Source organism: Stegodyphus dumicola, chromosome 8, assembly GCF_044657685.1.
Source record: "Stegodyphus dumicola isolate Sdum_Otavi_A_Nest chromosome 8, ASM4465768v1".
Classification (NCBI taxonomy): Eukaryota; Metazoa; Arthropoda; class Arachnida; order Araneae; family Eresidae; genus Stegodyphus; species Stegodyphus dumicola.
In genome coordinates, this window is record NC_140775.1 from 102,290,445 (window position 1) to 102,305,768 (window position 15,324).

At 33.2% G+C, this 15,324-nt stretch overlaps 1 protein-coding gene across 3 annotated transcripts in view; it reads right to left on the reverse strand.

The window, feature by feature from the left end:
• Positions 1 to 3,273: 3,273 nt before the first annotated feature.
• Positions 3,274 to 15,324, reverse strand: part of LOC118187370 (3-hydroxyacyl-CoA dehydrogenase type-2-like) — a 137,616-nt gene continuing 125,565 nt past the window's right edge. For 2 of the 3 annotated variants that reach the window (XM_085822190.1, XM_035357581.2), the window contains exons 4-5: positions 13,763 to 14,000; positions 3,274 to 3,531 (exon numbers count right to left, since the gene is read on the reverse strand). In XM_085822190.1, the coding sequence (XP_085678316.1) occupies positions 3,341 to 3,531; positions 13,763 to 14,000 (429 nt within the window). In that variant the 3' untranslated portion in view covers positions 3,274 to 3,340. Of the gene's footprint in view, positions 3,532 to 10,337; positions 10,543 to 13,762; positions 14,001 to 15,324 lie in introns of all 3 variants that reach the window. The other variant, XM_085822191.1, reaches the window with a different exon arrangement.

Sequence of the window (15,324 nt, forward strand, 5' to 3'; positions counted from 1 at the left end):
TGAATTCAAATCCGAATTCTATTTTAAAATCTTTTGAAATCAATTTGAAACATACTTCTCAAATAACAAAGATATGGAAATTTTTATCAGAAAACGAAAAAAAATATCAAAATCAAAACTGACATCTGATTCACAAAAAAGAATAACTCATTATGATATGACAGTAAGGAAAATTTAATGACTGAAGCAAAAAATTCTATAAGCTTCATTAAAATTTCGCCACAGTTTTTATCAAGCTGACACTCGAGAATAAAATACGATCTGTGTGTGTGTGTATCTAAGCATTTTACAAAATGAGAGATGCGAAGAACCTCATTCTAATTTAATTTAACATATACACAGCAAGTATTATTACTAGTAATATGATTATTTTTCTAAGGGGAAGGGACTGAAAAATATCTTCAAATTAACCATTCTTAAAAAGTACTACAAGCCTTGCAGTATGAAAGCTCTAAATTAATTTTATAATTTGAGGAATAAAATACAATCATTAGTGAGCAGAATATTATAACGTTGATAATAACGCAATCCATCACATTAAAAACATAAAAATTTTTTCATCCGCTAGTAATCTTAGCCGTCTAGCTACTCCATAAATGTTTACATTTGGAACTACTAAGATGGAACAACAGCGCCATCTAGTGAATGCGACATTTTAGAACCGTTTTTCTACTAGGCAGTTTCACCTCCTTCATTATACTCCGTGTCCCAGGCGAAAGGGGTGGCTGCATGGTTGGTTTCCATATTTTCCCCCTTTGCAATGTACATACGAGTTAGTTTCTCTTACAGAGGCCTCCATGAAGGCATTCCTTCTCTTAGCTCTGCTGTGTTTTGCCATATTCAAATAATCTAACCATTTAAGACACTACTTCTTGGAATCTGTACAACTATTTATGTGACAGGTTTTTGTTCTTTTCACTGAAATTCCAATATATCCCATTCCTCTATTAATTAACAAAATGGCTAAAAAAGTCTAGATAGATGTTGTTGATTACCATTCACATTGCTTTCTTTGCTAACAATTAGCAGGCTTGCTTGAAGGTTTATGGCTGTACCCAATTGTAAGATAAACTTTCAGCTCATTTTGGGTAGAATTTCTGAGTTTATAGGCTTACAAGTATTGTGTTGTATTATTTGTGCACAGGAAAACATTGAACAAGGAAAAAAGAAAAAAAAAAAAAAAAAAATAACATGATGGAAATGAAATTGGATCCCTCATAGAGAATAGACAAAGAGGAAAATATTAATAAAACTCCAATGGGTTTAGGTGTTGAACAAAATATTATGAATTGTGAATATCAATCCTTTCTTTCATAAAACTTAATATTTTCAAAACCTTGTCATCCTATCAGTTCACATAAAGTTGAGTTTGCAGAATTCAATTGTATAACACTTTTGCAAAAAACAGAGATCATCACTGCACTATTTGACCTACATTATTACATATTTAACTACTTTATTTCAAACAAAGTAAGAAATTTATACACTGCTCGACATTGAAAATGCAACACCAAGAAGAACTAGTCAGAAATTTATGCAAATTTTAGAGTAGACGCACATCACTGAGTTATGCGAATGATGTGAAATGTGCAGCTCTCCGACACACGTGAAGTAAGATATAAGGGAAGGAACGTGCAGAAGGAGCAATATTCGTGTCGTTATTTCTGCCAGACGAATTATCAAAGAAATTTGGTTTTTTTCCTGGAGGATACATGTAATAGGAGAGAATGGCCAGGCCACCGTCAACGAAGGCACTTCCAGCAGATAGAAGATTTTACGAGGGGTATGGTGATCAGACTGAGAAGGGCGGGTTGGTTCTTACGTCAAATCACAGCTGATGCACACATGGATGCGAGCACGGTGCATCGGCTATGCCGAACATGGTTGGAAGAAGGAAATTTGGCAAGAAGGAGGGGTGCAGGTGCAGCCACAGTGCAGCATGCATGGATCGACGCATCCGGCAGCAAGATGTGGCGGTCCCGAAAGACACTTGTACCGTGATTCCGCAGCACGTGCAAGATACCCTGGATGATCCCGTGTCAACCAGAACCATTTCCCGTCGATTGGTTGAACGTGGCCTGCACCCTGCACTCACGGCGTCCATTAAAGAAGACTGCCATTGACCCCACAGCATAGACCCCAACGTTTAGAATGGTGCCAGACTGGAGCGAATGGCAAAACGTTGTGTTCTCAGATGAGTCACGCTTCTGCTAATCCAGTGACAGTCGCCGCATATGTGTGTGGTGCCAAGGTGGAGACACATCTAATCCAGCAGTAACTGTGGAACGCCCCACAGCGTGACAGCGTGGCATAATAGTTTGGGGCACTATTGCCTACAATTCCAGGTCACCTCTAGTTAGTATTCAGGGCAACATGATGGCCCAACAATACTTGGATAATGTACTGCGGCTGGTGGCAATCCCCTACCTTCAGGGGCTGCCTAATGCAATTTTTCAGCAGGATAATGCCGACCACACAGTGCTTGCATCTGCCAACATGCTCTGCAAGGTATACAGATGCTTCCCTGGCCACCGTACTGTCCTGACCTGTCACCAATCGAACATGTGTGGGATGTGATTGGACGCCGTTTGCAGACTCTGCCTCGTTCAGAAGACGAACTGTGGCAAATGGTTGAAAGGGAATGGAGAGCTATCTCTCAGGACACCATCCACACTCTTATTGACTCTATGCCTAGATGTGTTTCTTCGTGCATCGCTGTCCGCAGTGGTCCTACATCCTACTGAGCCGGCGTTGTTCTCGCTCTGTATTCTGAGTAACATTTTGAAATAAAGATCTCTTATTGCTGCTTGCTGTCTCTGTCTTTTTTCCAAATTTCATCACTTTCTGATCACTCCTTCTTGGTGTTGCATTTTCAATGTCGAGCAGTGTATAAGATTTTGCTTTAGAATGAGACCTTGTTTTATCACACCAATAATGCAAGAGAATTTAAAGCTATTGGAACTATGTAGGTGTATTCCATAAAGTTCTGAAATGAATTAAAACTCATAAAGAGGTAAAGACAGTCATATTCAGCTTTGATATAAATATTTACAGAAAAAAATTTACATAACTGCATTTTTATAGCTGTTTTTTTATTTTATTTTGTTTGCCCCATTCTGTACTTTTAAAGCACAGACAATGGCTTTCTCTCTTTTTCTTTATTTTTTAAGTTTTATTTTCTTTTTTTAAAGGAACTCTAAAATTTTCAATAACATTAAGTCCATTTATAAGACTGACAAATATTTTGTAATAAAAAATAACAAAATAAATATATACTGAATCCTTAATGATGATTTAATGAAATATTTAAAAATTTACATGTAATAACGGTTTTTAGAAACTACAAATGAAATCTCACTCCTCCATCTAACCTTAAAGTTTCTCCATTTAACATAGGATTTTCTATTATACATTGAACCAAATGAGCAAATTCTTCTGGCTTCCCAAACCTCTTCGGAAAAGGAGTCGTATCGCTGATAAAATTGACAACTTCAGGTGGAAGGGTACCTGTTAATTCTGTTTCCATAAAACCTGCAATATAATAAAAATTTGTAAATAACTAATTTTAACATAATAATGTAAATAACTAAATTATTTTATTTGTAAATTCAAAAACTTCAATTCATAATAGACAGCACGACATTTACATTTGAAAGAATGAAAGAAGAAGCATAAAGTCAATACTTTTTTAATGTTTTATTTCATGGAATAATAATACTAATCTACATTTATAGATATTTTAAGGTTAAAAAAAAGTGACTAGTTTAAAATGTAACAATTGGTTTTTAAGTTAAATAAAATACTTAAAAAAATTAATGCATGTATTATCAAATAGCAACATTCAAACATAACGAGTTTATGCTTTTATGAAATTTTAACCTTTTAGGAGGTGCAAGCTGATTTATGAGAAACAACATCTTGAATTTAACCTTTAATCATACATGTATTTCATATGACATTACTACAACAAAATGATGACATTATTACACCAAAATAAATAGCATACTCTTAAAAAAAATCATGGCAACAGATTTTAATGTGTGAAGGAAATTTCAAAATCATGTTTCCTAGATACTTTATTAAATCTTCTTTATGTTAATATTTAATTTAGATTTATACAGCACAAAAGGAAACCCTATACCCCCCAAACAGAATTGAAAGTCAGCATAATTCAAACCCAAATTAAGTCTGAAATTTATAACAGCACAAGAACAACATGTATTTTCCCATTTCATCGGCGCAAAACTCGCCAAGCAGACTTTATTGAAGACAACACATGGTATACATAAAAAAAAAATTTTAACAAATGTTTAGTTCTAAGAATTTTTTACTTTAAATGCATAAACATTTTAATAGCGCTTAAAATTTTTTTTCACATGGGTCTTTCCTTTCCCTTCTTCCACATAAATTCCATGAGATAACTTTTCAATGCTGTTCGTCTGTGTTTCTTATTTCGCCATTTGGCGCTACCCCATAGTCTTTCTATTTCTTGTATGTGCGTTCCAGCTTCCGGATCGACAAAATTGTATTTATGTTTCACTTTGAAATGTTTGAAACTTTCCTCTTCCAGTTTTTCAGTGCAGTATGATTTTCCCCGAATAGGAATATATTATACAGTCAAAAGTCGTTAATCCGGACTTGTCGGGACTTTGGCGATTCAGGATTATCGATTTTTCCGGATTATAGATCATCAGTTTAAATCTGGTAAGATGGCATGCAGAAATTATAAAATTAAAAATATGAAACCACAATTTATGAAATAAAGAACAATTATGATCTAAAGGGTATCAAAATTTACAAAAAAAAAAGCTTAATATTTATTTGTTTACTTTATTAAACATTTCTTTCAATGTAAGTTGCTTAAGTTGCTTCGTTTTTTACGTGATAATACATTATCTTTAATTCTATAAACAGACATAATTTCTTGATCAGTTACAAAGTTCCGCTGTTCAAGTCCTATAATTGCTGTGTCTACCGACTAATTTGTCAATCGAAATTTTTTCGTTTTCAATAACCTCTGTCACTTTCTTTGCTATCGGAAGCGAATTATAATGACGAGGAATTTGATTTAAATCATATCAAAGACGGAGTACATCGAGATGAAATACTACATTTAGTAAGGAATTATAAGCCAAATAAAATAAAAACATCTGCCCTGAAGATAAGGATAGTGCTGAGAGATCAACTTCCAATTCATTGCGTGCCCGCCGCGGCGTTAAAGATAAACAAAGTTTAGATAAACAAAGGATATGCCTTTATCCATTTTTTGCAGCAATTCCACTTTTTGTTTAATGAAATTCGAAATATACTTTCGCTTTGTAGATCCTTTACATATTATTAAAAATATATATCAGAAATTCTATTTGACATAATTGAAAGTTCAAGCTTACTTTTATAAAATTGCTCTAACAGTCTGCAAAAAATAATAAGCCGGATCCAATTCGAAGATTAAGGAACAACGCAATCTGCAACATTAACTGAAATAGATAATTTTGGCTTAGCTTATACCGTACATTATACATTAAACGCAAACTCGTAAATGTATTTTGCGCACGCACACAAGCATATTCGCAGCCGTAAAGGTCTTACGGCGTCGATATGACGCATGCGCAGAAAGTTTATAGCTTTGAGGTCCGGATTACAGATCATTCCAGATTATGGGTGTCCGAATTAACGACTTTTGACTGTAATTAATTTTCCAAAATTTTCCTTAATTGCTTCTCAGATAATGCTCATGAATTGGTGTTAAACCTTCACACGGAAACGTTTGTTTGAAGGCAAACTCCACCAAAGATCCACTGTTGTGGTAGTATCTGCACCGTTTTTGCACTTTGTGAACATACTTTTATCCACTTCGATTATCATACCAGGTACTCCTATTTTCTATTGTTGACGTTTAAGCTAAGAATCCACACAAATCTCACACATGTTGTTATTCCGGTCTACAACTGTTCTGTGACTGATTTCCAATCGCTTTTCACTCCATTCAACTGAAGGTAATTCTTCACATCAACCATAAATAAACCTCACACACTTCAAGAAACTCAAGTTTCGATGACTCAAACCATGTGCCTTTTTGGATACTTCTTTTATTGTGACAACTTGAAAGGTTGCAAGGCCATAGAATTTTGTCTCTGAAATACAATTTCATTTCATGATTATTATAACATGTAGCAATTTTAGGCACAACATCTTTCGATTGAAAGAATCTGGCAGATCCTTCCTCTGTTCTGGACAAATCCTATATTTTCATTGGTTTTTCATACATTTTTGACATATTAGGAAAAACATGTGACCATTAAGAAATGGCAGTGCTCTGTTTTGAAAATGTGGCAGTAAAAGGTTACCAGCAAGGATATTCCATTTGGCACTGGTTGTATTATTTTTGGCGACTTTATTGACAGCACCAGTGAAAAGGGAAAGTACTCAACATGCAAAATGAGTAAAATAACAATGAAAGAAAATTTGTAAAATAACTCACTAAAATTTGTAAAAAGCTTAAATTACTAAACAAATCTCGGTATTTTAATTATATAACTTTCACAGTTTTTTAAACTTTAAGTTGTTATAGTGAATATTATGGTACCTAAAAATGTTATGGTGTCCAAAAGGTCTGGTACCTAAAAGGTTTCCTACTCTGTTGACAAAACACTAAAATTTTTCAACAACAGTAATATACTAATATCAATAAGCCCTGTACATTTGCGTTGTGTTTTCGGATTAACCCTGAAATCAATTTGAGAATGAGACGGGTGAAAATCATGAGCACACACATCTAGAAAAATTTATTTATTTAACTATTAATGCCAATTATATATATATATATCCATTAGTTGAAAAAAAAAATATCAAAATATATTCAACAAAATTTGAACTATTGTTTTACACATCAAACAATTCCAAGTAATCATTTTTTTAACATCCTTGTAATTACTATTAAATTTAATATTGCGAATCTGGTAAAACATACCAAAATAAACTATAAATTTAAGAACACTACCCTCCCCGGGGAGAAAATAATAATAAAAAATGTAACAAGCTACACTTTCTACTTCACACAGAATTCATCTATACAACAAAAAATATTGCTTAATATTGCACTCAATATAATCATTTAAATACTATTATTGCACATAATAATTTTTATTATTTAATTTTTTTCCTTTGATTAATTAAATATGGTTTAACCGGATAAAGATAAGTAATGACACATTTACTATTCTACAAACAAGTTTGTCCTGAGAGAAACAAGAATGCTCTAATACAAGCACTATTACAAATCATCCTCACCAATGAGTAATTAAAAAAAAAAAAAAAAAAAAAAAAAAAAACATTCAAGTAAATAATTTCCTGAAGAACTTAATTTTCTTAACCATTAAGTTAAGTTACAATAATTTTAATAAGGTTATAAATCTTTATTCCATTTAATGCTTTTACTTGATTGATACACCAAAGAAAAATGATTTCTATAGAGTTAGGATAAAGTTATCAACTACAAAAAATTTAGGGTTCAACAAATTAACAAATTAAGTTAATTCAATCATTTTAACTGCAGAAATCTATAATATTTAACTAACCAAGAATTAACCAAAAATAAAAAAAAAAAAAAATAAGAAAAGAACTTATCTGTTCCATGAGCAGAAGGAGCATCAAACAAAAAAAAAAAAAAAAAAATCCAATGAAGCTCATGAGGAATGCTGGCAGCCTGTTGAATGGAAAAAAATAATGTTCGTCGAACAGTATGGATTCATTACGGTAGCCTTGAAGTTCTAGTAGATTTTAGGATGAACAAATGAGGTTCCAATACGGCAAGATAAGTGAAATACAGTGCTGGCAGCCTGTTGAATGGAAAAAATGTTCGTCGAACAGTATGGATTCATTACGGTAGCCTTGAAGTTCTAGTAGATTTTAGGATGAGCAAATGAAGTTCCAAAAGCAACGGTTGTAAATTAACGCTCTGGTTCCGAGTGAAGCGACGAATCAATGGTGCGCATCATTTTTCTAGAAATTTACTTCTGTATATTTTTCTTGAGATACACAAACACACACAACAAAAAAAAACTGATGAAAGAATTTCGATTTTTTTTTTTTTCGAAGACATAGATGCCCATACCTACGGCCCGCGCTCACAACGCTTAGCCAAGAGGCCCGTACATCTATCGGGGCGAAGCTCCATTTTCTTCGTCGGAGTCAGCTGTCGCCTCCGGCCAATTCAAAGGGCAAAAGAAGTGTCAGAAAGTGCAAAAAAAGTGTAAAAAGAGCAAAAAGAGACCTCGTCCCACAAAACAACCCGTTAAAAGGGAGAGCGCCGGACTGCCAAGTTGGCGCAACCCATTCTTCGCCGAAAGTTAAAATAGTTGCAACAACAGCATACCCTCATGTTATCAAACTCGCCAAATCCATTACTTTGAAACCTCAACGGAAAATCTATGTCGCCAAACCCTCGCCAAAAAAACACCACCTGTGACCGGGGGAAATTAGGAATTTCAACAACCCTGCAAGGGTCCCAACGAAAGAACGCTGAAAACTCACAAAAAGTGACTTTTCAACTGGAAAGAAGGCATTTCATCCCGCTTTAACTAAATCACAAGCGAAACGAAGAAAATTCTACTAATTAAAGCTCATAACTGAAATGCAATTAAAGTTAGAAAAACGCAAGTTATGCCAAATTAAAGAGCTAATTTTTCTGCAACTAATGATATTAAATACTAAGAAATCAAATTAATTTTTGACATGAAAAACTGAGTTTATTACGTAGAAAAAAATACTTATCCATTGTTTGCATGTACAAGATTGAAGACGCAGTTCGCGTAAACTCGGAAAGCCAAAATATATTACACTAGAATTAATAGGCCCAAAGGAATATAACCAAACCTGTGTAGCTCAAATTTTGAATAATTACAAATTAAAATTTTGATTTTTATGAATCACTTAATTAAATTAAATTCGCTACACAACAAAGTAAAACTGAAGACTATTCTCCCTTCTGCTTTTTAAAATTCGCTGAAACAAGAATGCATAAAATTACAAGCATCAGTATGCTGAACACAGTGAGGGAGAGCTTTTAATGTTTTAGCTGCTTTTGTGAAAAGGGACCTTTCCATGCAGTTTTTTTTTTTTTTTTCCCTCATTGCCTATCTCATCATCACCATTATTTAGAAGTTCCCCAATGATATTTTAATACTTCTTTGTTCTGTAGAAAAACTTTCGTTGATGTCAAAAAATTCTTTAAAATTTATTGATCCATCAACAAAGATGATTTATGCTTTATCAATGATTATTTGTCCATCCCTCGCATGTGATTTTCAATTTCATTTTTGGAAGAAGAAAAACTCTACTTTAAATCATTATTAATACAAATTTTGGTGGTACCTTTCCATGTTGAACACAAGATATAAATGACATCAAATACAGACATTTGTGAATAAGTTCTATGTTTCCCTTGATGGAAAAAAAAATCTTCTGGTAGGAAATTTTACTGTAGTGGACTTCAATACAACTAAGACCCAAATCCAGTAGCTGAATTTGAAAAGCCTTTTTATACTACTCAGCATCAAGATATTGAGGATAAGAACACAGAATCATAAATAAAATCACTGGCCATTTTCCTGATAAACTATTATTTACATTACATTTTCTGAAAGAGCCATAATGGAAAGGAATGTCAAAAAAATTTTAAGTAAACATGACATACAAGTTGTTATGGAATCCTAATAATAATAATAATAATAATAAAAACTATTTTGGCTTCCCTTGACAATGCTATGATCTTGTATGAGATATGTTTCAATGTAAGATTTATGACTGGTTCCATTTTATTTATTATTTTGCATATATAGTAATTATAGTCTAAAAAAGTTTTGAACTTTTATGGTTTTTTGGGGGGCTGAGTGGCAACTTTTCCTCTTTTTTTAGAACATTTTCGATTTGTCATGATGTATGGGTTGGTTGCAATTTTATTTGGAAATAAACAGTTTTACTTTACATAATGATTTATTGCTATCATTTTAAAGCAGTAAATGTTTAACAATGGTTAGATGTTACGAACTTTCAAGGATGCTAAATTTGAATTAGTTTAGAATTTCATTTAATGGAGACAGAGCTCAGTTTAAATCTGTTAAAATGGCATGCAGAAATTCTAAAATTAAAAATATGAAACCGTAATTTATGAAATAAGGAACAATTATGATCTAAAGGGTATCAAAATTTACAAAAAAAAAGCTTAATATTTATTTGTTTACTTTATTAAACATTTCTTTCAATGTAAGTTGTTTCGTTTTATGTGATAATACTTTCTCTTTAATTCTATAAACAGACATAATTTTTTGTTCACTTACAAAGTTCCGCTGTTCAAGTCCCGTAATTGCTGTGCCGAGAATACCGACTAACTTGTCACTCGAAATTTTTTCGTTTTCACTAACCTCTCTGTCACCTTCTTCATATCTTTATCCATTTTTTTGCAGCAATTCCACTTTTTGTTTGATGGACATCGAAACATACTTTCGTTTTGTAGATCCTTTGTGAGCTCCAGCATCGGAAATTCTATTTGACATAATCAAAAGTTCAAGTTTACTTTTATAAAATTGCTCTTACAGTCTGAAAAAAGTAATAAGCCGGATCCAGTTCGAAGATTAAGGAACAACGCAATCATCAACATTAACTGAAATAGATAATTAGATAATTTTAGCTTATACCGTCTGTTATACATTAAACGCGCACGCGAAAACATATTCTGCACTTGCACAAATGCATATGCGCAGTCGTAAAGGTCTTACACGCACGCGTAAACGCCTATGCGCATGTGTCAACACGCCGCATGCGCAGAAAGTTTTTTGCTTTGAGGTCCGGATTATAGATCATTCCGGATTAACGACTTTTGACTGTATTATCTATACTGCTTACATTATTTTTTATGAAAATAATTTTATTTAATTACAATTATTTCTTTAAATTTATTTTCATCTGCTAATAATCACTCTTAATATATGGTACACAAATGAGATTACAGATTATTTCTTGGAATTATCTATATTATTACAGAAACGCTAACTCAAATGATGCTTAATAATCAAATAATTATTCTTCAAATAATCAACAAACATTCATTGAAATGCCTTTTTGTTCTCCACGCAAAACACTTTTTACCAATTTAAAAATTATATATACAGTCAAAAGTCCTTAATCCGGAATGATCTATAATCCGAACCTCAAAGCTACAAACTTTCTACGCATGCATAGCGTTTATGCATGCGCACATGCGTTTTGTTGGAAAATATAGCTTATTTTAAACCTTTTACTGCATCATCTCTCCTCCTTGAAATGTTTATTTAGTTTAGTTCTTATTTTAAAGTAATATATTAGTTACTTCTACTTCTTTTTCTTGCTGCCACTGTTTGCGTTGAGAACGGACTGTTTCAACCTAATTGAGATATAAAAAACGAAACGTGATGTTACGTCATCTGGAAAGCCGATTCGTGCCGATAGCTGATTGGTTGCCGTGAGATGACGTCATGCCTACTTCTGCTATAAATATCTCGCGTCGCTCTGGCTCAACCCTTCTAGTCTCTTTCTAGTTCCTGCTTTCCTGGCACTTGAGTGAGCGGTTTCCAGCCCCTTCAGAAGGATGCATGCAGTCCGGTGATTAAAGTGCCTTGGTTCCGGTTTGCGGGATGGCTGTTCCTGAATAAAGTTCCTTGGTGCCTGTCCGTGGGATGATTGTTCTGGAAAAAGTTCCTTGGTTCATATCCATAAGATGATTGTTCCAGAATAAAGTTCCTTGGTTCCAGAGGCTACCATATGAGTGACTGCTGTGGGAGGCATCCATGTTCTTCAATAAAGGTGGCATTTAAAACATGTGAGAGGCGATTCCTCGTGCAAATGGAGTTAGGCCGGTTTTGAGTGTTTTCAAGAACTTGATTTAAATTTTCAGGTGTTTTTCTCGACCATTGATCATGGAAGTTTTGAATGTGTAGCCAACTTCATTTTTAGGCCGCATAATTACTGTTTAGGACATTTTGTTTGTATTGAATGCCAGTGTTTTGGAGACCAGGTAAAAATATTATTTGATGAATGATGGTTATATTATATTTTTCCTAAGACTCTGATATTGTTGAAATTTATTTTCTGTGTTTTTATTCTTTATTATATTGTTAATAAATTGGTTAAGTTCAAAATCTTTTATTGTCTTCAATGTCTGCACAACATGATATCTCAGGGAGCTTTTATTGCTACTACTGCTAAATGTTTAATTTCTTTAAACTTTGCTTTAGCATCACGTTTACGTATGCACATACCTTTACGCATGCGCGTTTAATGTATAACGGACAGTATAAGCTAAGGTAAAATTATCTAATTATCTATTTCAGTTAATGTTGCAGATTGTGTTGTTCCTTAATCTTCTAATTGGATCCCGCTTATTATTTTTTGCAGACTGTTAGAGCAATTTTATAAAAGTAAACTTGAACTTTCGATTATGTCAAAAAGAATTTCCAATTCTGGAGATGCCAAAGGATCTACAAAGCAAAAGCATGTTTCGATATCCATCAAACAAAAAGTGGAATTGCTGCAAAAAATGGATAAAGGCTTATCCTTTGTTTCTCTAACCATTCTGAAATCTGTTTATCAATTTCACGCTGCTCTGCGGGGAAGGGGGGAGAGAATGTTGCGGCACGCAATGAACTGGAAGTTCATCTTCAGGGCAGATTTTTTATTTTATTCAGCTTATAATTCCTTACTAAATGTAGTATTTCATCTCGATATATTCCGTCTTTGATATGATTTAAATCAAATTCCTCGTCATTATAAATATCACGAATACACATCAAATAGTTTTCTGGTTGCAGTTTTCTAATTTCGACTATGCGTAATGTATGCTTTACGCATGCGCGCGTTGAAAGAAATGTTTAATAAAGTAAACAAATAAATATTAAGCTCTTTTTTTTTGTAAATTTTGATACCCTTTAGATCATAATTGCTCTTTATTTCATAAATTATGGTTTCATATTTTTAATTTTATAATTTCTGCATGCCATCTTACCAGATTTAAATTAATGATCTATAATCCGGAAAGAACCTTAATCCGGAATCGCCGAAGTCCTGATGAGTCCGAATTACGGACTTTGTACTGTAAAAAGTACTTGAATTTTTTTTTTTTAAATATTTGCAAAAAATTTTAAATCCAGATTGGGCAGATTCTAATCTCAATCCTCAGTGAAGTCCATGGTTGCAACTTGTTAAAGGAGCACCTAACATGGCAAGTTTTATGTTTTGCTAAAAAAATATATTTAGTAACATGGTAAGAAAAACAATCACAAGCCACATAGACTGTGTAAAGCATAAGAAAATCATTTCTGTGAAGATGATTTTTAAGATTGAATAACTTTCGGGGGGGATGATTAGAGTAGATTTAAGGGTGTCCCTTGTATTTTGGTAAAGTTGTTTCATTTATGGTAATCTGAGTAATTTGATCTATAATCCGGAAAAACCGATAATCTGGAATCGCCAAAATCCCGATGAATCCGGATTAAGGATTTTTGACTGCATATATATTTGCACACATTTATAGAAATACATTTTAATTCTTGAAAAATTTTTTTAGGTAATTTAGAAAATCAGAAAGATTGCCTGATGTTAGACAAGACTGATATACTAATCTAGGAAATTTGATTTCCATACTTCATGAAAAACAAAAACAGAATTTAGAAAGTAGTATTTTCATTTCACTTAATTAAAAATTATATTAAAAGCATAAAAATTTTCAGACCTGGAGCTATAGTACAACAACGTATGCCTTTTGATGCAAGATCTCGAGCCATTGGTAAAGTCATGGAAACAATACTATGTGCAGAGGAAGAAAACACACTTTGACCTATGAAACCTTCAAATGCAGAGCTACCTGAGGTGTTAATTATTACACCTCTCTGCCCATCTTCATTTGGTTCATTTTTTGCCAATAATTCAACAGCTAATCTATTAACATTAAATGTTCCAGTAGTATTTACCTGAAAGGAAAAGAATTTGAATGTTAACAACTTAGTGTAAATAAAAAAAAAAAAAAAAAAAAAATGAAAACTGTTAGTAAGCCATTTAGAAAATACAGTGGACCTTATTGTAGCAACCACCCTTTGAGCTTATTCAGTTTAGCACCACCTTAGAGCTCAACTACCTTACAGCTTGTTCAGCTAGTATCTTACTGTCTCTTGTGAAAATTATATTCAGACACATTATTGTGTACTTTTTTTAGTGGGGCAAAGTTAAAGCATGCTTACATGTTTGTCCCTGAAGAAAATGCTGCAAGACAGAGTAAAAGAAGAAAAAATTACAGTAGAAGTCACATGCAAAATCATCAAGAAAGGGAGAATGAGGTGTCAGCATGGTTGACCATGCAAGTACATGTAATCAACCTACACAACAATTTACACTGTTCTTAACAATGTGTGAATGAGGTGTAAGCCTGGCTGACCTCGTGAGTACATGTAATTTGTCTGTAGAGTGATTTGCATTATGCTTAAAAACAAGGATAAGATTAAGGACATTTATGTTTCAGAGTGTGTCAGAAAAAATTCTATGCTATGGCCACACATTCTTGATGATTTTGAAAAATTGTTTCTCATATGAATTGCAAATGCAAGGTGACACTATAAACAAAAACATAATCTATCAGAAAGCAAAACTAATTTTTGCTGACCTTAATAAGAAGATGCCAGCATCATCAACATACGAAGAAGAAGCATACAAGGCAAGCCACAGGTGGTTAAAAAAAAAAGTTTAAAAGAAGAACCAACATCCATAGCTTTGTCAGTCACAGAGAAGCAGCAAGCTCAGACATAAAGGCAGACAAGAACTTCATCTGCATATTCAAAGAAGCTTGTGAATTTTGAGGGTTATTTGTCACAGCAGACTTTTAATTGTGATGAGACAAGTCTCTTCTAGAAAAAGATGCCTAAGCAATCTTATATTAAAGCAGAGAAGAAAGAATTGCCGGACTAAAGCCAATGAAAGAGTTTTGGTTTTGAGCCATTGTGGTTTTGTGCAAATACAAGTGCTGATTTGAATAAACCATTGTTTATTTACCAATCAGACAATCCATAAGTATGAAGTACAAAGTCCAGAAGAGAGATGAAGTATTAAGCCCAGAAGAGATCCAATTACTAGGTTTGAATGACACATGACCTTTTTACATACTGGATCAGTGAAGTGTTTAGTCCATTTGTAAAAAAATATCTGCATGAGATGAACACATCACTCCATGTTTTGCTTGCTATGGACAATGTTGTGGCACATCCTCTAGGCATAGAAAATGACCTTGAAGAATTTAAATTCATC